At 41.8% G+C, this 23,102-nt stretch overlaps 2 protein-coding genes and 1 long non-coding RNA gene across 8 annotated transcripts in view; 2 read left to right on the top strand and 1 right to left on the bottom strand.

Moving 5' to 3' along the window:
- The window catches only part of LOC133387834 (vitellogenin-2-like), a 49,151-nt gene extending 34,754 nt beyond the window's left edge, over window positions 1-14,397 (top strand). For 4 of the 6 annotated variants that reach the window (XM_061633491.1, XM_061633489.1, XM_061633490.1 and 1 more), the window contains 10 exons: window positions 1,244-1,443; window positions 4,289-4,501; window positions 7,791-7,933; window positions 8,152-8,290; window positions 9,935-10,070; window positions 10,337-10,523; window positions 10,835-10,932; window positions 11,527-11,624; window positions 11,717-11,876; window positions 14,275-14,397. In XM_061633491.1, the coding sequence (XP_061489475.1) occupies window positions 1,244-1,443; window positions 4,289-4,501; window positions 7,791-7,933; window positions 8,152-8,290; window positions 9,935-10,070; window positions 10,337-10,523; window positions 10,835-10,932; window positions 11,527-11,624; window positions 11,717-11,876; window positions 14,275-14,315 (1,415 nt within the window). In that variant the 3' untranslated portion in view covers window positions 14,316-14,397. Of the gene's footprint in view, window positions 1-1,243; window positions 1,444-4,288; window positions 4,502-7,790; window positions 7,934-8,151; window positions 8,291-9,934; window positions 10,071-10,336; window positions 10,524-10,834; window positions 10,933-11,526; window positions 11,625-11,716; window positions 11,877-14,274 lie in introns of those variants that run through there. The other 2 variants (XM_061633494.1, XM_061633493.1) reach the window with 2 other exon arrangements.
- Window positions 11,490-15,209, bottom strand: LOC133387841 (uncharacterized). Its single transcript, XR_009763585.1, has 3 exons — window positions 15,112-15,209; window positions 13,280-13,408; window positions 11,490-11,889 (listed from the first exon to the last, which is right to left on the bottom strand). It is a non-coding gene; the product is annotated as an uncharacterized LOC133387841 (long non-coding RNA).
- LOC133387836 (di-N-acetylchitobiase-like) overlaps window positions 15,135-23,102 on the top strand; it is an 18,307-nt gene continuing 10,339 nt past the window's right edge. The window contains exons 1-2 of the mRNA XM_061633500.1: window positions 15,135-15,377; window positions 19,241-19,379. Coding sequence (XP_061489484.1) covers window positions 15,243-15,377; window positions 19,241-19,379 — 274 coding nt within the window. The 5' untranslated portion in view covers window positions 15,135-15,242. The remainder of the gene's footprint in view (window positions 15,378-19,240; window positions 19,380-23,102) is intronic.

The following is a 23,102-nucleotide window of genomic DNA, read 5'->3' as shown; positions in this document are numbered from 1 at the left end:
GTTCTTTTGTATAGTAACATTTTTGCCTTTGTTTGGGTCCAGCACCATGGTCCGCATATGACTCCCATGTTCTCCTCAACTTCTTTGCCCATGTCCCATCCCACTTCACTCCCATGTCACGTCAGTTTTTTAAATTCTTTGCAGGAAGGAAAGTGTCAAATAGTTAATAAAAGTACCTTTCATAAATGCAGCCTCTTCTTATCACTGAAGAATAAAATACTGGGAAAATATCGGTCATCTTAAAGTGAATAAGAAGCCTCATTAAAGGGGGAAACTGTTGCCAGCATTCATCTGATTTGGCAGCGAGTACCATATAAATCAATAAGATGTGTTTTTAAGTAAATATGTTTAGGAGAAATTCTTCTGGAGAAATGTTTTGTTGCACTTTCCATGTGGTAAATGGACAGCTGCATTATCAGCCTGGTAAACTATACCCAATGCTCACAAGTGCCAGCTCCAGGTTTTGGGAGACGCTTCCCTTCATGAGCAGGCCCATCTCCTCCAAGCCACCTTCACTGCTTTTTATTTGCTTGTCCCCCTCCTCCTCTGGACCACCCAGAAGGAGAGTACAAGACAAGAGGAGGAGGATCTCCTGACTAGGGATGGAAAGATCTGTCAGTTTCGGTCCTTTCAGTTTCTCATTTTTCCAGTCTTAAATTCAGTTCTCCACATTTCTGCAGCAATTTCCAAATTGATTTTTTAAATTCATTAACGTTTTAGTGCAAATTTCTCCTAATAAACACATTTTTGTATGCAGTTTTGACTAACGTACATACTTTAGTATGCAGTTTCCCCTAATATAATGCATTTTTGTATGTTATTTTCATGAATATATATTTCATGAAATTTTTATGCAAATTTCCTCTAACATACATTTTTGTACACATTACTTGGCTGGAGAACTGCATTGCAAAATTCGTATAAGCGTGAATTTTGATGGATGGCTGTGTTTCTGTTCTCATATTGTTTCGGAACGTGCAAATTTGATAGGTTCACCTGTAAATGTGAACTGAATTGAATTTCTCCCCCATCTCTACTCCTGTCTTTGGTAACTGTTGGCATGCTTAGAGAGATAAATAGGCAGCAACTGTATTTTCAGGGGAGGGCTGCATGGTTGTGGGCCCTAGCAAGTGCCCAGCAATGCCAACTCTTGACAATGGCCTGGATGCTCACCACAGCCCATTGCTATCTACCTTTTCAGAATAATTGCTTTAACATGCATTGAGGTTTTCAACCCCTACAGGAGCTGCTAGAACCAAAATACAGCTGGAGATTCAAGCAGGATCTAAATCGGATTTAAGACTAATCCAGCTGAGACACACTGAGGAAGAAGAAGATAATGAATCCTCTTCATATGTGGACCAAAGGGCTAAAAGGAAGCATGGAAAGACTAAAGGGAAGAAAGAGATGGCTAAAGCCAAGAAGAGTGGAAGAACTGAACAAGTTTGTATGCTTTGAAATGAAAATGAAACAGATGTGTGAGGAAGAGAAAGGAAATGAATTGGAAGAGGGGTGAGTGGGTGAGACTAGAGATATGAAGGCCTGGGAATGGGTTTCCCTCCATTTTCTCTAATTTTTTGAAAGAAAAAAAGCTTTGGGGGGGAAATGGGGAGGACATTTCCCCCCCAATTTTTCTGGGTCTTTTCCCCCTGGGCCTTCACATTTCTTGAGACACCCTTTCAAGCAACTCTCAGAGGGAAAGCACCAAGTCCAGTGACTAAGTGTTGGGTCCCACATGCATCACTTGCATGTGAGAATGGGGTGCTGCCACAAATGTAACACTACCAATCAACTTTAATTTCACTTCAGATGCCCTTTTTCAGTGCAGTCAGTTAACACTTTTAGCATTCAATCATCAAAGTGTTTGCAGATACTAAGCTATGTACAATGAATGTAAATGTGGGGGCAGACTCTGCCCTCTATGCATTCATTAGAATATCTGCAGGGTATCTCAGACTGTGTACTGTTGGAAGTGCAACAGCAGTATGCACAGAATTTTCTCCATGTGGCTGGGAATCCTACACAGGCAGTATTCCAGATCGGCAGTTATAGTTGTACACATAGAGACTTCCTGCAGACATTCTAAAGAATGCACATCAGGAAGTCTGGTTCAAGGCATGAGAGGCTTCTTGGAAAGGCTGGTTCCAGGTTGCTTGAGGCCTTGTTTATGAATATGTTAAAAAGCACAGGTCCCAGTACCGATCCTTGGGGGATTCCACTTTCTACATCCCTCCATTGGGAGAACTGTCAATTTATTCTTGCTTCTTGCTGCTTAATCAGTCCCTAATCCACAAGAGGACCTTGACTTATTCCATCACTGCTAAGCTTACTCAGGAGTCTTTGATGAGGTACCTTATCAAAAGGTTTTTGAAAGTCCAAGTACACTATGTCCACTGGATCACCTCTATCTTTAAACTTCCTTTCACCAATCCACTCATTTATGGGAAGTTTGCTCTTTTGAAGTTAAATGTGACCATGTTGGATTTTCTTGACAATTGGCCATTTACATGTTATGTTTAATATATCGCGCCAGGTCCTGGGCGCCCCTTAAATCCAAGGTTGCTGCCCTCTGGTTGGTTTCATGACCAACTGTTCCAGGGCACAGACATTTAGGGTCTCTAGATATTTTACCTCTTTGTTGTGATGAACACACATACACATAGCCAGTCTATGTTGAAAATGGAAATGGACTGCCTTCAGTTGAAATCACCCATTACTACAACATTTCCTCCATGCTTCCTCCGTTTCATTTTTAATCTCAAGCAGAACCGGCTCTAAAGGGCAGCAAGGTTGGACCCTGGCCGAGGGCCCTGTGGCCCAGAGCCCCACTTTAGGGTGGGAGAGTAGTGCTCCCCTTCCATGATCCGCAGCAGAATTGCTGCCACAGATAACACTGCCCCGTGCCCTCACTCTGGCTACCTTTCCTGTGTTTTGTGGCTGTGCGCACAGTGCTGCCCTTAACCAAGGTGGCGTCCAAGGTTTCCCTAAGAGGCTGAAGCGTCCACCACCGTCTTAGTTGATGGCAGCCCTGTGTGTGCATAGCACGCATCTGTGCCATCAACCAAAATGGCAGTGGAGGTTTCAGCTCCTTAGGGAAACCTCAGCCACCATCTTGGTTAAGGGCAGCGCTGCGTGTGCAACTGCAACACACAGGACAGAAAGATAGGTGGAGTGAGGGAGCGGGCAGGCGGTGCAATCCACAGCAGCATGTGCCGGGGCCTGGGGCAGGCTGGAGCCCAAGGGCCCGGGCATGCCTGGAGCCGGCCCTTATCTCAAGCTCTACCTGAGCATTTTGATCAGGGAGAACAATATAATGTCCCCAATACTAAATTACTCTTGGGGCCACCACCCACAATGATTCTGTGGAGGAGTCTACCTCTTTGGGGGTTTCTAGCTTGCTGGATTCAATACTCTGTTTCATATATCTTTCTCACCCACTTAGGGCTCTTATTTTATTTATTTATTTATTACATTTATATACCGCCCCATAGCCAAAGCTCTCTGGGCAGTTTACAAAAATTAATGATAATGATTAATTAATTAATCTTGATGGTAGCAGCACCACAGCAAGCAGCACCAACTGTGCTGCGACAGGCAGTGGCACCACGGCAATCCACAATAGGCACCTACAAGTCACCTGCCACTTTGGCATTTCCAGTGTAACATCACTCTGGGGCATTATGGGAATGTCAAAATGGTGGCTTCTTTCCTCGTGCCTGCTGCTGCTGCTGCTGCTGCTGCTTGGTAACACATGGACAGGGGTGCGCAAGAGGACCCATATCAAATGCTTGTGAGTCCTCCCAGGGCCTCAGCAACTGCCTGATCATTGCTGGTGTTTCTGCCAGCCCTGCCAGGTCCAATTTATTTTATTATCTCAAGCATCTACCACATAGTTTGCTTAATTGCAGTTGGGTTATATAACTTGTAAAGGTAAGGCACAGAGTAAAGTTGAAATCCCACCATTGTTAAATACACTTTCTAGTTAGTATTAATACTTTTATAAATTATGAACCTATTTTTGAAAGTTTTGCGTTTAACTAATATCCAGGCTACTACTTAAAACAGTCTTGTTCTTTGGTTTCAGTCAGTGTGTCGATAAAATTATGATCTTTTCAATGATAACTGCACTTAAATTTCTGATCTTGTAAATGGAATTTCATAGAAAACGTTTTGTAAAGCAGCATCTTTCACAAACAAGATGTATTTAAATCCCAATTTACTGTTCCATTTTGTATGCAATAAAATTTTTGACATTAGGGTTTGTTTTTTTAATTTCTTCTGTCTCTAGCCCACATTCTTGGGGCACAATAAACCATCAGTGCTGGTTGCTGTTCTCCGTACTATCCAGAATGATAAGAAGCTCACTATGTTCCATCTTGAGCTACATGCTGATTTACACTCTTCCAGGCCTATTGTGCAAGTATTTGTGTCAGACTTAAAAGAATCCAAAAGACCAAATCTCTGTGCTGGTGTTTCCATTCTTGATCCTCAAAGAGCAGAGGTAAGAAACAGCAATCTGACCAAAGGTATTGTATTTTCCCAGCCAAATCATCCAGTGTTAATTGCGATATTTGTCAGTAGTGGTGTGTGTTGTGGGACAGAGCCACAGAACCACCCTACACCTGATGCCAGCATCACTGCTGCTTACCTGGACAGGGCTGGGGAGGGACGGCGGCAAGGTCAGAGCCATGTGATGTAACCGTATGGATTAGCTGCCAGTGCAACCTCACAGCCCCAGTTTTGCCACTGTCCTACACAAGCCCCATCCAGGTAAGCAGCAGTGGCACCAGTGCTGGGATGGCAGGTCTGCCCTACCACATGTGCCACTACTGGTATTTAAATACCCATTTTCATGTTTTTCAGTCATCCTGTTTGGATAACGTTAATTTTCTGTGGAGATACTGAATGGATAGATAAGCTTCCTATGCTTTGTGGTGCCTTCTGCACAAATGACTAAATGAATGAAACCCATTAAAGTCAATGGGTGTAAGTGTGCATAACACTATGCAGGACTACAGCCACAATTCCACATTGGCTTGCATCTTTAAGCTGTGTTTTCTTACTAGTATTTTTAACATAAACTTTCTTCAGATCTGAAGGTTCTTTCTGCTAGGTGCGTTACTACAAGTTGACTAACATTTTGTTCAGACGTTGTTAATTTCATTTGCTCCATATTGCAATGCACCCAGCCACCTCTGCATTTAACAGTAAGTCAAACTTACTCATAACAATGTAGCAACTGTTCTCCAGTAGTACACTTGGGGAATATTTGGGTCACATACCCACAAGGGCAGGGCTAATGTGGCAAACATCACTGTCTCTTCTGGTTTGGCAAGGTTCACTTGGGAAGGTACCACATTATTGACTTTGCTGGCATGGTTCTTTCATGGATATGTTCCTGGAGCACTACAAAATAATAAGATATTTTAGCAGGGATTTCCATAAAGTGCAAAGAAATCAAGGCAAGAAAGAAGTTTATTTCAAGTGTAGCTTGCCACTTAACACTTCCTTTTGGGCTGCCATTTTGCTGTTAACTTTTAGTTTAGGCAAATGAAAGTTCCTGCATGAGAATATTCATCTCATATGGTGGGAAATGCTTTGTATCCATTGTGGTCTTTGGCTGCAACTGATGGAAGTGGATGGACGGAAGTGCTACTTGCCTTTCAGAGGCCATTATGGGTTTTGATTGCTATTTTTATGGCTATTGGTTGCTTATAATTTATTTTAAAACAGGGCTTTTAGGGGAACAGCTGCAAAACTGGGGGACTGGAGAAGACTTGCTCTGGGAATGAGCACCTGAGCATCTAGGTGCTTGCTTGCTTGCCTGGGTTGCTGTCTCTTAAGACAGCTGAGGTCCCTAGTAAGTACTGTAAGGACTGGGACCCCCTGCCTGACCCTGAATCCAGAGAGAGGCTGCATTCAATGCAGCCTCTTGCATCAGCTCCTGGCTGGGTGAGGGGGCATAAAAGACTGGCAGCCCTTGGGCAGCAGGTCACCTCCAAAGAGATGACAACAAAAGGGGTTGTCACATCTGTTTTTTAAAAACCAATCTAGAGGAGATTAGTAGTTGGGAGGGTGTAAGGTGCATATGTGGTTCCTGCACAGGGTGAGCCTGTGCAGTGAACTGTGTGATAGGAGAAAGTCGCCAGATGCCTTCAGAATGAGAGTGCACAACTGGCAGAAAGCTCCCCCCCCCCGGTTTGAGATGAGGAAGTAGATGTGCCCTGTGTGAAAGATATTGGGTGGTTTAGTCCTAGTAATAGTGTTCCCAGTTCTCTCAGAGGTGTCCTGGGATAACTTCTGTTTTATAGGTGGGCTGTTGTTTATATCATATGTTTAGGAGGAGACTTGGGAAGGAGAAACATGGGTAATGCCACCCAATTTCAGAGATCATGGGGAGGAGATGGGCAACCATGGAAGACGAGGACAAGGCTATCTACATCTTATTTCTCATTCCCACTCTTCCCATGGATAGGTTCCAGTAGATAGAGCAGGTGACCCTGTTGAAGCCCTTATTATGCTACGGAACAAGATGCTGTGGGGTGCCACAGGGTACCATATTGTCCCCACTGCTATTTAACATCTATATGAAGCCCTTGGGAACGGTCATCAAGAGATTTGGGGCAAGGTGTCAGCAATACACTGATGATACCCAGCTCTATTTCTCTGTAACATCTGAATCAGGAGAGGCTGTGCAAGCCCTGGACCAGTGCCTGGACTCGGTGGTGGGCTGGATGAGGACTAACAAACTGAGTCTGAATCCTAGCAAGACAGAGGCATTGTGGGCTGGTGGTTCCCAAGTTCAGATAATTGCTCAGTTGCCAGCTTTGGTTGGGGTCTTGCTCCCTCTGAAAGACCAGGTTCGTAGTCTGGGGATGCTCCTGGATCCATCTTTTTCACCAGAGGTCCAGGTGACCTCAGTGGCTAGGAGTGCCTTTTACCAGCTTTGGCTGGTAAGACAGCTGCAGTCATTTCTCGACTGGGATAGCCTGATCAGTTGTCCATGCACTGGTAACCTCCAGGCTTGATTACTGTAATGCACTCTATGTGTTGCTGCCCTTGAGGTTGGTTCAGAAGCTGCAGCCGGTGCAAAATACAGTGGCGTGACTGCTCACTGCGGCAGGGTATTGTCAACATGTTATCTGCCACTGAAGAAATTGCACTGGCTGCCCATTAGCTACCAGGCCAAGTTCAAGGTTCTGGTGTACAAAGCCCTTTGTAGCTTGGGATCATGATACCTAAAATATCATCTTACCCCTTATATGCCCGGTTGATCACTGTGTTTTGCAGGTGAGGACCTCCTGCAGATACCATGTTATCAAGAGGTGCATTCTGTACAACATTGGAAGTGGAACTTTAGTTGTGTGGCATCGACCCTTTGAAAGTCCCTCCCCTTAAATATTAGACAGGCACCATCTCTGTTATCTTTTTGGTGCCTATTGAAGACTTTCCTCTTTCTACAAGCCTTTTAAGTAGAGACTTTATCCCAGTCTGTGTCTGTGCTGGAATTGCTTTTTAAGATATTTTTAAAGTTGTTTTTTAAATATGTTCTTGTTTTTAAGATGTTTGAAGGGCTTCTGGCAGGAAGGGTGGGACATAAATAAATGAACAAACAAACCCATGCATGCATGCTTTGGCCCACAATTGTAGCCCAGAACTGAAATTCCTAGTGATGGTTAAGGAAACAGAAAAGTCCAATGATCTGAAAAAGACAATGTAGTGATTGCAATGATGCAGTTCCTTTAATTTTTATACCATAGAATTAAAATCCACTAACTATTTCTCCTCAGGGTTATCTAAATTGGGGACAGGATTGTCGGGACTACAAGATTGCAGCAAAGTTTGAATATGGACAATATGCTCGTTATCCAGCTATGCAGATCAAGGTGGAATGGCTCCGAATTCCTCCAAGAGTAGAAGCTGCTGCAAGTGGGTGAGAATTAACAAATTTCCAATTTTAAATATGTCTTTGAATTTCGCATAGAAATGGAGGGAAGCCAAATCTGCAGAGCTACCAGCAAGAAAGGGTATTATTGTGCTGCCCTCTTCCTCTTGCCCTTTCAGAGAAGACGTACACAATTGTTCTAGTCTGAAATGGACTGAATTTAAGCCATACCACCAAATTAAATTCTTTCACACCTTTTCTTTCAGGCTTTCCACATTGGTCCCTGGTATGGCCTACATGTTTGGATTCTCCCAAATGGAACAGAAGAATCCTTCACAGCAGATCTCTGTCGTTGTGGCTCTCACGTCTCCAAGAAGCTGTGCTTTTGTTCTGAAGCTACATGATGTAAATACTTCTCTTTGGGGTTTTCACACTACTTAACAATCTTAACACAGCAATCTTTAGTGTGTGTGTGTAGCAGGGAAGGGGGGCAGAGAAGATCTGCGGTGGAGCCGCCACTGTATCTGGAATCCTGTGAGCTCACAATTGCCAGAGCAGGAAGTGAGGGGTGGCTTTCGTTGTTCCTTGAAGATCTTTGTTGTCCTGAATCTCCCCCCCCCCAAAAAAATGTTTAAAGAGCAATTCCTCTCACTCTAATTAATAAATGACAGATCAGCAAATAAAATCAAGCTTCCCCACAGGAGGAGTCATGAAATCATACTACTCAAGATAATTCCTTCACAAATTTGCAAGGACTACTGTAGATGCAAACAAGACTGATTGCGCCAACAACTCATATTGTACCATAGTAAAGAAAGAACTTAGTGATAAGATAATCAATTGTGCAAATGAAGTAAATGTGTTTATTTTCCATAATTTGTTCCATTTCCAAAGAACATGGAAAACTTTGGCAATGGCAAAGGAACTGAAAACAGGAAAGTACATGGAGATGAAAGCTGCAATCTTATATACACTTACTTGGAAGAAAGTCCCACTGAACATCATGAGACTTACTTTGGAGTAAACATGGATGGGATTGGGCTATAGGTTTGACACTAGGGCTGAGCCAAAATTGAGTGGGGGCTAACTTTTGTTAACCAATTTGTTCCACTATTTGAACAGGGGTGAAATTCTCTTGACAAGAGAGGAAATGAGTGGCTCATCATGCTACATGTATTGTCTCTAGCAATCCGTACAGCAGCATAGTAGGTGGAACACAACCCATCTCCTCCCCTCCCCGCCACATGCCAAGAGAAGGAGTTTGGTTGGGACTTCACATATCATTGTAGTTTGCCTCCCTTAAAATAGCCACTTTTAATGAAACAAAGGACAGTGATATGCAAAGTCCATCCCTCTCTCTCTCATGACAATAAATGTAGAGGGATCACATCTTTATAGAGGATTTCCCCACTACCACTGCTTGTGGAGGCATTGCTCCTTTCACATGATTCCTAATAGAAAGCTAACCTAATGAGATTTTGGTTCACCCCGTTTTTCTAACAGTACCTTTAAGAGATGTATGACAGGCTGAAATTTAACTGGTGAAACATTCCTCATTACCTGATGCCGGCACATGGTATTCTTGGGCAGCTGCCTGGGCCCCAACACTCTGACAGGGCCCACTGCTGATATCTGCCCTGGAGGCGCCCCCCCCTGCTTTTTAAAGTATTTCCAGCCTGGTATTCCAAACACTATCAGGCAGCTGGGTCTAGCTGCCATTAAAATTTTTCACCTTGCCCTGGAGTGAAACTATGATGGAGGGCATTGTGAGAAATTAAAATGGTGGCTAGATGCTACTACTTTGCACTGCCCAGAGTAATGCTGATGCTCTCCACTGCCACCAGGTAAGCCCCTCAGGACCTACCAACAGAGGAGGGGCCCTTCCAGAGTATGGATAGCCTAGTGGCTTCTCAAGCCTGCAACTCGCACTGTGAATTAAATTGGATGGAATTACTTTGGTTAAAATCTTCCCCATTTATCTTTCTAACTGTTTCACCACCTTCCTCTTGCACTGAAGGTGGTGTATATACAGCTTTATTTTTGTTTTAGGTCACAATTTATGACACAAACATCTGGCTACCGCTTCCACTCCCTGTAGGTCAACACACAGAAGATTTAGAAATGCAGCCCCATGTCTGGGATTTCATCTCTAATGTGCCACCCTCAGTCCTTGAAAATCTGAAAGGTTAGTAGCTTATCTAATGTACAGCTCTCCTGGCTCCAGCAATATGCAAAGGTTGGTTTACACCATGACGCAAAGCCCCAAAGGGTCTTATCAGGCGGTTGAGAGGTCCCAGTACAGTTCTTATTACCCCTTCCAAACTCCACACAGATTATTAAACCATCTTTAAGGTTGAAAAATCGTTATGAAAATATGCCAGAATAATTTATATCAAGAGAATATTATCTCTAACAATTAAAAAATGCTCACTGCACTTCTTTACTTTTCAGGTCATTGTTCAGTATCTCGAGGTATTTTCACAACTTTCAACAAGGTTAGTTTTAACTACAGAATGCCTGAAAGCTGCTACCATGTCTTGGCCCATGACTGTAGCCCAGAACTGAAGTTCCTGGTAATGGCAAAGAAAGCAAAACAGTCAAACGATCTGAAAATGGTCCGTATCAACCTTGTCAGTCTGTAAGTTATACATTATGTTAAACTGCTCAAAATCTGAGGAGTCAGTTGATGGAAATTGGTGATATGAATAGTAGAAAAATTAGTTATGTTGGTAATTACACAGCTAGAATGACATACTTTTTCTAGTAAATATCCAATTTTTTTTATAAAACAGCCAAATATTCTTAGCTCATCACACCCGGTGATGATTGATAACAGGGTAGAATGTCCTTCGGTCCAATGGGAGTAAGTTGCCAAACAAGGTCTTAACTTGGTTATGTATGACATAAATGCATCACTGCCTTAATTAAACCAGATTTTTCTGTTTGAAGGGAGGTTGACATGTATTCTTCAAGTGGGCTTGTTAAGCTGAGGATTAATGGTACTGAAACTCAGGCAGAGGATCTCCCATACTACACTTCCAGCTCTAGTATGTATCACAACACCCTTTCTGCCTTTTCCTGAAGTGTGTAACTTACCTGACCTATCTATGACAATTTGTAAAGAGGCAAATGTATGGCTTCCCTTGGAAGAATGACCTGAGAGTCATAGACTAGTGTTTCACGACCACTAACACAACTAAAATGGATGGCAAATCACATGGCCACAGCCCTGCACAAATTCTTTCTCTTCTGACCTTCCTGTTGGCAACTGGGAGGGCACATGGTTCCTTTCAAAGCGCCAGATCAAGCCCATGGGCTGCCAGATGTTGATCCCTAATATATGTCTCTGATCTGGTATATACCTGATTATTCATTAAGGACTGGTTGATCTTTGAATCATTCTCAGACCCCATTCTAAGATTTGATTTATTCTGTTCATCTTTTATATCTCAAATAAGTGGAGAGCTAGTCTAATTTGCTGGGCAACTTCCACATGAGAAGCAGCAAGATTTCAGCTGCAAATATCTGACTTGCCTATTAACTGACACACAAGCAGGAAGCAGTAATGGTGACAACTTGCACTGAGACATTACAGCTCAAACTATTCTGTAGGGGAATAAAATTTTATTTTCTGGTTACAGGTGAATATATCCTTATCAAACATGAGAAGAATGGTTTGTTATTAAAAGCTCCAGAAACTGGCATTGAAAAACTCTTCTATGATGGACACATGCTCAAGGTATACTTTACTTTGCCAGGCTATTAGTGTTTTGGATTTTTAAAAATGTGTGTGGCCAGCACTTCATTGACTTTTACTATGTTCCCATGCAGATTCAAGTACCTTTCTGGATGACTGGGAAAACCTGTGGAATTTGTGGAAGATATGATGCTGAATATGAACAGGAATATAAGATGCCCAGTGGATCCATCGCTACAAATGCAGTGAGCTTTGCTCAGTCTTGGATTCTTCCAGACGATTCCTGTGCCAGAGGTTAGGAAAACATCTGCAATATGTAAATGTTTGGGTATTTTGTATATTACATAAGTTTTTCTTCACAACCTTTGCTTCACTGATTAGTCCTGATCAGTAATTTCTCAAGAGAAATTACGCTTACCCTCCCCACACACAAAGGGAACCTCAAATTTCCATGAGTGTAGCCCTGCTCCAGATCATGGATCAGGCCTCATCCACCACACCCAATTTTTTTAGGAACTCAGGAAGACTACTTTGCTAATTACCACAGCCAGTGTGTGTTTTTAAAGACAAACAGTTGTAGGAGAAAACTGTGAACAATTCCCAACTCTGGGAAGGATATTCACATATTATATGTCAAATGTGTTTTTCAAAATACACATTTGTCTTCCTCACACATTATGGCTTAATCTCATACATGGCATTGCAGTACTGAGGCAACTTGGCTTCACACTGATGAACACTGGATGAATCTCATTATCTAGTTTACACCATAATCCCTATTCATTTCGACTAGATATTCTCTATTCCTTCTTCATGTCAAACTTTGCACAAATGGAACAAAACAGAATAACCCAACAAAACAAGCAAGTTATGCATTTTCTATGTTTTTATACTTTATTTTAATTTTGTAATGTGGAATTTCCAGTTGCAAAGTTTGGAAGCTTTAAAAAATGTCAGGCTTCTAACATTTCTGATAGTCTCTAGAGCATAATTTAGAGCTGCTTTAAACTCCATGTATTTCCTCAGCATGGTTAGCATAAATATTTGTTCATAAACATTTCAAAATAGAAGAACAAGCAGAAAGAACTTGCAGCTGAAGATAATGTTGCCACATGTGCATATAATGCAATATTCTAATCTTTCTTCCATATTAAAAAATCAGTATCAATCAGTATCATGATATGCTGCCTTTAGGAACAATTTGCTTGGGCTTCAAGTTGAGTACCTTATTTTGAGGAGGGTTGACAATATTCCACCCCCAGAAAGCTCAACAATATGTCTTTAACAATATGCCTTTCCTTTTGAGCTGTTTGGAGGGGATGGGTAGAAACCTGTAGCTGTTACCAATTGTAGGACTCAGTCAATAACAGGGCACCCCATATCCCTTACATTAGAGGACCAAGGGACTATGAAGAGGCAGCTGGGTGAGAACTAAGGATTGGAGGGTGAGGACAGGAAGATATAGTTTCCCTCATGACCAAATTTTTCTCCCCAATGGCCTGAACATATATAGTGAGGCTGCCCTCCAGAAGTTTGTTATCTTGTTCTGAACCTGCAGGAATGTGGAGTCATAGCAATGAATTGATTTTAGAGCCACACTGCACTTCTGGAAGCCTTTTTTCACCTCCCTCTGTTTTTTAGCTATATCACTTATACACTCTAGTCCAGGAGTGGGGAAATTGTGTATTATTTCTGACCTTTGGCAATGCTGGCTGGTGCTAATGGGAGTTGGAGTCCAACAACAGCTGGAGGACCACAGATTCCACACCTCAGCTCTAGTCTTTCACGGTTCCTCATTGAAATAAGAGCTAGAAATTTAAAATCATCTAGAAAGAAGAAAACCAAGATAATAAAAAATCTAATTCAGTACCAAGTGCTACACTGTCCACCCAAAATGTAGACAATGCTACATATGACTGCACCTCAAAATGAACTGCAGTACTGACATGATTATGATAACAGCTGGCCAATAACATTTCCTAATAAATACAGGTGTAGTAGTGTGGAAAGCCAATTCACGTGACAAAGTCTTCGAGTTTATTATAAAGTGGGGCTTTGAAAGCAGTAGAAAAACATTTACATTATTTTCTCACTTACTCCAGACCATATTGAAATGAATATAAATTGAAATGAAATGAATATACCGGTGTGGTGTAATGGTTAAAGTGCTGGCCTATGACCTCAGGGACCAGGGTTTAAATCCCGACTCAGCCATGAAACTCACTGGATAACGTTGGGCTAGCCACTGACTCTCAGCCTAACCTACCTCACAGGGTTGTTGTGAGGATAAAATGGGGAGGGAAGAACCATGTACACCACCTTGAGCTGCTTGGAGGAAAGGTGGGATATAAATGGAATAAATCAATCAAATCAATCAATATATTACAACACAGAATGAAATCCACTGGTGTTGATCAAGTAAAACCTCACTGGAGTTACTTTGATCTTGAAATCTTGCCTACAAATTGATAATTCATTACTTTTGCTGCAAGCTATGTTCACTGCAGTCCAGTTTGTTGTCCATCCTTATGAAGCTGACTAATCAGAATTTTGGAAGAAATCTTTTCAGTGTTCTACTCAAGATACAGATATCTAAAATTAGACACTGTCAGATCATGAAATGAATTAACAGGACAAGTTTCAAATAGCAAAATAAATAAATATTACATCCTATTTTTCTTTTTTTTCCCAGAGTCTGCTGCCATTGCAGGTGCAAGAACAAATAGGCATTGACCAGAACCCCAAGGATGTGGTAGACGTAACTGAGGCTAATGCGGCATGTTCCCCTGATAGCCTTATGTTATTTGACAGAAGCGAAAGGTTCAAATGGTTTCAATTGTGAGGCAAACATATTTAATGGGCAGAACAAAGGAATTATTTCAAACAGCAAAAGTGGTATCACTTTCTCTGTTGAAAGACAATTAATTTCCACTGTAATATCAATAATTTTAAATAATTGTTAATAATCTGTGTTAAAATGTCAATAAAACATTGCACATCAAGAACATAGCTGCACCTTATTTTATGTCTTATGAGATACCTTATTACATTTCTACAGTGTGTCCAGATTTCTCAACACATACACACCCTCAAAATTGGCTCTTGCAGCTCACACCATAAAGGAGCAGGCATGCATTAACGCAGGGCAACTTCAGAATTAAGTGCTAACGTCTCCGTTTCAACTTTAGACATCCAAACCTTGCTTTTTAAATAGAAACCCATTTCCATTGCCTAACTTAAATGGGAACTGCTGTGCCATATATTTGTGGATACCAAGTGGAAAGGAGCAGGGGTATAGTACAACTGTATTGAAATTGTCCAAGCTAGGCTTGTTGCTTCTTGAGAAAACTTATCATTTTAAAAAAATATATGAAATATTATTTTTTTACTACTGCTTATTTCCCCCTGAATCTGCAAGGCACAGATAGCACCTAACGCGAAGGGGCGCTCACAGACCCGTGTAGAACATAAATCAATAATGAGGTTCCCTCTGTGTCCCCTCCCTTTCTGGGTGGCGCCAGGTTCCCACCTTCCCCCTCAGGCCTCTGCCAAGCAATTTATTCTGTAACGCCGGAGGCAAAGAGGCAGAGACGGAAAGCAGCAGCGTGCGCGCACACACAGGCACCGCTCCAGAAACTGTTTTGAAGAGGAGCCCTCAGCATGAAGGGGTGTTTAAGTGGCGCAGGCGCGCACCTTCTGATCGTGGTTCTCTTTCACCTGCGGCTGGGCTCCAGCGCGTGCCCATGTGAGGACCCCGCGCTCTGCAACACCATATCGGGCACCAGAGATTTCGAGGTGCGCACGCGCAGCTGTCTGGGTGTCTCTCTCTCTCTCTCTCTCTCTGTTGGGAGGAGTGTAGCCGCGGTTTGGGTAGCTAGTGAGGGCACGTGATATTTCTATCAACCAATCCTCGATTACAGCGGGGTCTAATGGGAACTCGAGGCTGTTCTGCTCAGGGATTTTCCTTCAGGATTAGAGCAAGTGTGAGGAGCCTTTGGCCTTCTAGATGGTGCTGAACTCCAACTCCCATCAGCCCCAGCAAGCATGGCCGACGGCCAGGGATTATAGGAGTTGTAGTTTAGCAATATCTGAAGGTTCCCTTCACGTGCCCCAGTCCAAGTTGACCTTGCTAGGTCTGCCATGCCCCTCATTCCAACCTTTAGGGCTTCTGTGCCGTCCAGAGTAACCCAAGAGCAGAAATTCAACAACCTCACTGCATTCCCCTGACATGAAAAGTTACCTGGCAAAATTCTGCCTTTTCCATAGTTACTAAAGGCAAAACAGTCTTGCCAAAGAGGGGCAGGGATATGGCCTTATGTGTAATTCAGGGCTTCCCCTTCTTGAAAACAGATTGACACTGCCCTCTGTGGCAAAACACTAGGAAAATGGCTTAACGTTAAAGTGGAGGCTACCTAGGGGTAAAATAGAAGTGAAGAAATCAGAATGGCACTGAAAAGACCCACTGACTGCTTTGGAATTTATTGTTAACACATCCTGCCTTCCAAAAGGAGGCAGCATTGTGGCTTGAGAGCACCAAGTGTAACACCTGATGGGGGGCGAATATGTTCTTTGAGCTGATCAGGTGGATTGTTGGCACAGGCCAGTGGCACGATCATGAAAGATGTGCAATCTGGCTAACAGTTCCTTAGAAACAGACGATTAGTGGTCCAGAGGCTAAATCCAACCCCAAAGGGTATCCTCCAGCACAGCTCTGTATCTCCAGCATAGCCCTGTATCCCTGTATCATAGTCTTTTGGTATTTTATGTCCTAGGCACAGAAAAGCAGCTATTTGATGTGTCCCTATATGCGTGTTTGCAGAAAGGCAATTATTCAGTGTGAAAAAGAAGTAATTCTCTTCTGTCCAATGTTAAACGGCAATAGTGGCTTAGGGTAGTCTACTTATGCGGCTCAGTCACTCACTCCAAGAAACATAAGAAGAGCCCTGCTGGATTGGATCCGAAAACCGATCTAGTCCAGCATCCTGTCCGTGTGTTTTGGCTCCTATGATTAGATAGAGCCAGGTGGAAGATTTGGTCCTTCAAACTGTGTTGTATGCTGTATAGAGAGCCTGTTAGTGGCTATTTTGTTGAATTGGGGCTTCACTGTTGGAGAACTTGCAGATTATTTACTTCTGTTTGAAAATTTACAGTCATGTTAATGAGTGCATGCCAGATTTCTTTTCTAAACATGTTTTCAAAATTAAAGAGTGATGCTTTTAATATGAATATTTTAAAAAACGTTTTATTTTACACCTTGATCATTAACATGTTTACTCAGAAGTACACTACTTGTTATATGCAAATACATGTAACAAAGCCCAAATAAGCTTCAAGGGTGGGCAATTTTGAACAGCAATATGGAGATGTTTCTTTACCTGCTTACAATTGTTCCCTTTTTAATTGCCCTCAGACTGTTTCCCTGCACAAAATTCCAGATGCAGATTTACTCTTGCAAATCGTACCTGAAATCTGTATAAGAAGTTGTATGGAGAGATTTGGAGTAGCGAACAAGCAGGGAAAGAGTTGGGCATCCTCTGTTGCCCCTTCCTTCTGCTCTTCTGCTTAAAATTGCTCCACACTGCTGCTGTTTTCTTTAAACAACATTGGGACTTTTGTTACATGCATGTATGTGAAAAGTATAGTTTGGCCCTCAGAAGCATGTTCAATTAATTTTGTTGAATTACTTACTTCCAAAACAAAAAGGGGCTTCTACACTTGCGTGTTTTGTGGGTTGTGGTGCTAGTCACTCACAAATCTACATGTTAAGGGGGCTAATCTCTGCGCTAGTTGCTGTTAGTTCACTTCAAACAGATTAGAGGAATTGATAAGAGGCAGGCCATCATATGCCGAAACAGCAATGATAGCTCTAAATTGCTGCAACAGAAGGTACGACTTTCTTAATATGCTTTACTTCTCATTCTGTCTCTGCATTATTGCTGGTGCTGGGAGTAACTGTAGAAGCACTTTAGGGCCAAGAATGTAACAGAGCCCTGTTGGATCAGACTAAAAGCTGACCTAGTCCAGCATCCTGTTCTCACAATGACCAACAAAATGCCTATGGAAAAGCCATAACCAGGACATGAACTCAACAGCCCTCTCATACTTTTGTACCTTAGCGACTGGTATACAGGAGGAGCATCCTACCTCTTAATAGGTCAGCCATGGGGAATCTTTTCCAGCCTGAGGGCCACATTTCCTTGTGAGCAAGCTTCTGGGAGCAGCATGCCAGCTGTGAGCAGGGCCAGTGTCTTTGTACAGTAGGCTGTGTTCCAGCCATGCACAAGTCAGAGGCTCGCTCTCTCTCTCTCTCTCTCTCTCACACACACACACACACACACACACACACAGAGAGGAAGGCATGGAGCAAGGCCAGTGCGGGGAGAGAGGATATGTTCTTGGGAGTGGACACGCCTTGCAAAAGGCTGAGGGCCGGATAGAAAGACCTAGAGGGCAGCCTTTGGTCTCCAGGTCTAACCCTGCTGAACATAATATATAGCCACCATGATTAGTGGCCACTGATATTATCCTTCATGCATTTGTCTCAGCTTTTAAAGGTCCAGATTGCAATCCTGTGCAAAGTTATGCACAGGTTGAAATCCTTTGTAAAATACATTTCACTAGGCTTCGGTTACCTTACTCTCCATTGTAGATATATTTAGGACTGCTCTGTTTATTTTTCTTTTAGACAGCCTATTTTTACTACAGCAGTACGTAACAGTAATATTCCCATTTACTGACAAAATTAATTTGAGGTAGATATCTCTCTGAGGAAATGAAACCAAGGTGCCCTTCCTCCCCTTGGGTATGCTTCTAATTGTTAAAATTGCCAAATTAGATGGGAAATGCATCTCATATACTCATCTAAAAGTTAATTCCCAAATGTCTTGTCTACTATTTCCCAGGAATAATAAAATGAACCCTGCAAAGTCCTTACCAACTTAAATTACAAGACATTTTGTGGTTGCTGTTAAGAAGAGGTTTAACTAATGGTACCCATCTTTGTGCTTTACATTAGTCAGTAAACCATGAATTTTAGCTAATCTCATTAAGATAACATTCACTTATTTGAACTGATAGATTCTGTCAGAGAAAAATGTTTACCTTGAGATCCCATGATATTTACGGATTTGATCCTTACATAAAATTCAGTCTCTTTAGATCCACCTTTTGGGACAATCTAGTTTATAAATTAGGAACACTCTGCATTTGACCATGAGTGTATATTATGGGGCTATACTGATGAACTGTGAGGGCTTTCGTGTTATTTCAAATCTTTATCTCTTTGCCTTGGACCCACTTTTATAGTTTTAAGGTACTAGATAAAAACTGTTTTTATTTACCTGGGCATTTAATGGTATTTAGTGAGTTTTTATTAACTAAGTTGTGCCACTGCTGTTGACATTGGCTTTTATTTTTTTTATTACCATGTGATTTTTGTGGCTTTGTTAAGTTTTGATGAATTTAATACAGATGGTTTTTGTGCTGATAATGTTTTAAACAGCCTTGTAAATCCCCTTGAGGGTTGTAGTTGAAATGGTGGGATAGAATTATATTAAATAAGTAATAAATGAACAAAATAAAAGTTTAAATCACACAGATAAAGATAGTTAGCACATCTTGCTGTTAAGACTATTTTTCTTTTGGCTGTGCCTTTGCAGGTCTTTGTATTTGACGTTGGTGGGAAGTCCTGGAAGTCTTATGACTGGTCACATATTACCACTGTAGCAATTTTTGGAAAATATGACCCTGAGCTTATGTGTTATGCCCATTCAAGAGGATCCAGAGTAGTTTTAAAAGGTACGTTCTGTAGGGTAATTAAGTACATTTTGTGCAGCCTGATCTTATGTATGTATTCTCATAAGTAATTCCCACTGAATTTAATGAAACCTACTCCTGTTAAAAGTGCATAGGACTGCATTATTAATAATTATATTAGAATACTGTGATTGTTATCAAGTTTACCTGTAGTGTGTGAAAGTAAACTGTACTACCAGCTTGCACTTCCAGCTTGCACTACCAGTCTCAGGACAGACTGGTGATTGTGATGTTCCTGTATTAGTGTAAATAGGGTAAGTGCTGTTTGTATAGGAGATACATGGTAAGTAGAATGAAAGAGGAAGGGGGAGTGAATGGGCAGTAGAATGTTGGATGATTGGCTGAATGTTTAAAATGGCTGACAGTATAAAAGGAAGAATGACAGGTAAATCTGGGGGGTGATGAAAGTGAGTGGGTTGTTTTGGTGGGTTTGAGAGAGTTGTTTGTCAGGAGAGCGTGGAGAAGGAGGGGGGTGGAGTTCTGATTAGTATTAGATAAAACCATATGCTTATGTGCCTTATGAAGAAATCTTGTTATCTTTGTTATATTTAATAAAAACTATATTTGGTTTACCGAAGGCCTGATCCTTGGCTGGGGTTTCACAGACCAGAAGGGAGGGTAAGGTAATGACCAAGGCTGAAGGGAAACTGTAACAAATGGTGGCAGCGGTGAAGAGAATAACACCACAAGTATTCAGAGTCTCTGGGAATACTGGTATTAGGACGTGACTGGTGGTGCTGCCTAGCAGGGGGATCTATTGAGATCTGTGCTAGAGCGGGGAGAGAAACCATAAAAAAGGACAGTCCGGACTGGTGGAGTCCCTGGTGGTGCCTAGTGACAGGCAGTAACCACGAGCAGGTAGGAACCTGACAGGGAGAGCCAGGGAAGGGCGTCACAGTGATCTCCATGATGTTAAGCCACTTCAAGCACAAAGGGATGATGGGCTGCTCAGATTGTCTTTCGGGAATCCCCCTTTTGAAAGCTGATGGCTTTAGAGTCCTATATTGCAGGGGATGTAAAGAATGCACCATTTTCTTGCCATCTACCATAGGCCATAAACTCATGTTCATAGAAGAAAGTTCCAGAGGTTTCAGGAGAACTTCTAAGAAAGTTCTAAGTGGTTGTATAATAAATGATAAGACTTTTTGTAATATTCTGTCATGGACTGCACATGGGCTACACTGGTCTCATACTCACCATCTCCTGATATGTGGGCAGCCAGGGATAAAAGGGGAAGTAGTTGCTTGAGCATGCTTACTGCAGGGCCTAGAATGCAAATGTGTCTGTCATGAAAACCATTGTCTGTAGGTACAGCTGGAGCAGTCTGGAAGCTTAGGTGTTTCCACTTAGGGCCAATGTACATTAAGTATGCTTTTTAAAAGCATGCTTGATGCTGCTTTTAGTTTGAGGGAAAAGCAGCCCTATAGGTCCCCACACTGGCGGCATATTCTCAAGCTAGATCAGGGCTCTATGCAGGCTTCCTGCCAGAAATCCTCTGTGGCTGTTATTTGTCCCCAAAGGTGCTGTTTACTGCAAAAAGCACCTTCAGAGACATATACCATCAGAAGATTGGGGTCCCATACAACTGCTTTTCTTTCAAAATATAAATGGTAGCATTGAACAGATTTTTTAAAAAAGGATGCTTCATAACATGTAGCTTAATGCTTAGACTCCACTAGTATAAGCTCTGACACACATCAGGATTAACTAGATCAAGTAACTGGGAACAAGAATCCAGATCACAAAAAGGAAAGAATACAAGGGAATGCAGTAATTATTGAACTATTGCCTTAATATCCCATGCAAGTAAATCACCAAACCCATCCAGTGGTGTCAGCAAAACAATATAGTAAATTTTGTATTATTATTATTATTATTTGATTTATATCCCGCCCTTCCTCCCAGCAGGAGCCCAGGGCGGCAAACAAAGTGCTAAAAACACTTTAAAACATCACAAAAACAGATCTTAAAATACATTAAAACAAAATGTTAAAATAATAATAATAATAATAATTTAATTTATATGCCGCCTATCTGGCCGATGGCCACTCTAGGCGACGTACAATTTAGTTGCAATAAATGCATCATAATAAAATACACATAAAATACATATAACAATAAAACTATGAATAAAGAACAATAACAGTTCAGAGAATAGGCGATTAGTCCTAAAAAAATTAACCCTCCCCGGAAGTCCCAAAGACCTGTCTGAAGAGCCAGGTCTTCAAGGCTTTGCGGAATACATTCAGGGAAGGGGCATGCCGAAGATCGTACGGGAGGGAGTTCCAGAGAGTGGGGGCCGCCACTGAAAAAACATTTAAAAAAAAACAACTTTAAAAAGGGTTAAAAACATTATTAAAAAAACATATTAAGCAATTCTAACACAGACGCAGACTGGGATAGGTCTCAACCTAAAAGGCTTGTTGAAAGAGGAAAGTCTTCAAAAGGCGTCGAAAAGATAGCAGAGATGGCGCCTGCCTAATATTCAAAGGGAGGGAATTCCACAGGGTAGGTGCTGCCACACTAAAGGTCTGTTTCCTATATTGTGCAGAACAAACCTCCTGATAAGATGGTATCTGCAGGAGGCCCTCACCTGCAGAGCACAGTGATCGACTGGGTATGTAAGGGATAAGACAGTCTTTCAGGTATTCTGCTCCCAAGCTGTATAAGGTTTTGTACACCAAAACTAGAACCTTGAACTTGGCCCGGTAGCAAATGGGCAGCCAGTGCAATTCTTTCAGCAGCGGGGTGACATGTTGGTGATACCCTGCCCCAGTGAGCAGTCTTGCCGCCGCATTTTGCATCAGCCACACATAGAGCACATTACAGTAATCCAGCCTGGAGGTTACCAGTGCATGGGCAACAATATATGTAATCTGTGAGTTCACAAAAGTTCAGCAACATAACCTGTGACTGTATTTAGTTCTTAAGCAACATTTGAAGCAGTTTCTACGCTGTAAGGAATTTCTTGTTTCATTTCTTCCTTTATGGACAATGTTGTTCAGGCTCTGTCCTCATGCTCATGTCTATGGCCTAATAACGTAATCAATTTCAGCAGATCTTTATCATCATGCAAACTGTGATTTGCTGATGAAGGCTTTTTGCTATATTGTGTGCAAAGAACTTTTTCTAGACAACTAATCTTTTACAACCAAACCCCTCTTTTGTGGAAGCCTAGGCCTTCATTAAAGACAATACCTCTAGTTAAAAAGAAAGACCTCAATGGATGACTGAAGAAACTCTTCAAATGGTTAAAGAGAGAAGGAAAGCAAAAGCAGAAGGAGATAGAAACACAATCGGAACCCTAAATGCAATAATACAGCGACTAGTATGTAGGGACAAAGATAACTATTACAATAGTTACTGTACAGAAATAGAAGAGGACAACAAAAAGGGAAGAACAAGAGCCCTGTTCCAAAAGATTAGAGAAATGAAAGGGAAATTTAAACCAAGAGTAGGGATGTTGAATAATCAACAGGGGAACACACTGACTGACCGAGATGAAATAAAAGGAAGATGGAAGCAATACACTGAAGAACTCTATAAAAGAGATGCCAGGATGACAGATTCATTCACGGAGGAACCGTATGATGAAGAACCAGAAATTTTAGAATGCGAGGTGAAAGCTGTTCTTAAAATACTTGGAAGAAACGAATCACCAGGAATAGATGGAATACCAATAGAGTTGCTACAGCTACTGAGACA

The sequence above is a fragment of the Rhineura floridana genome, chromosome 6, assembly GCF_030035675.1.
Source record: "Rhineura floridana isolate rRhiFlo1 chromosome 6, rRhiFlo1.hap2, whole genome shotgun sequence".
Taxonomy (NCBI): domain Eukaryota; kingdom Metazoa; phylum Chordata; class Lepidosauria; order Squamata; family Rhineuridae; genus Rhineura; species Rhineura floridana.
This window is presented reverse-complemented; position numbering and strand designations above follow the sequence as displayed.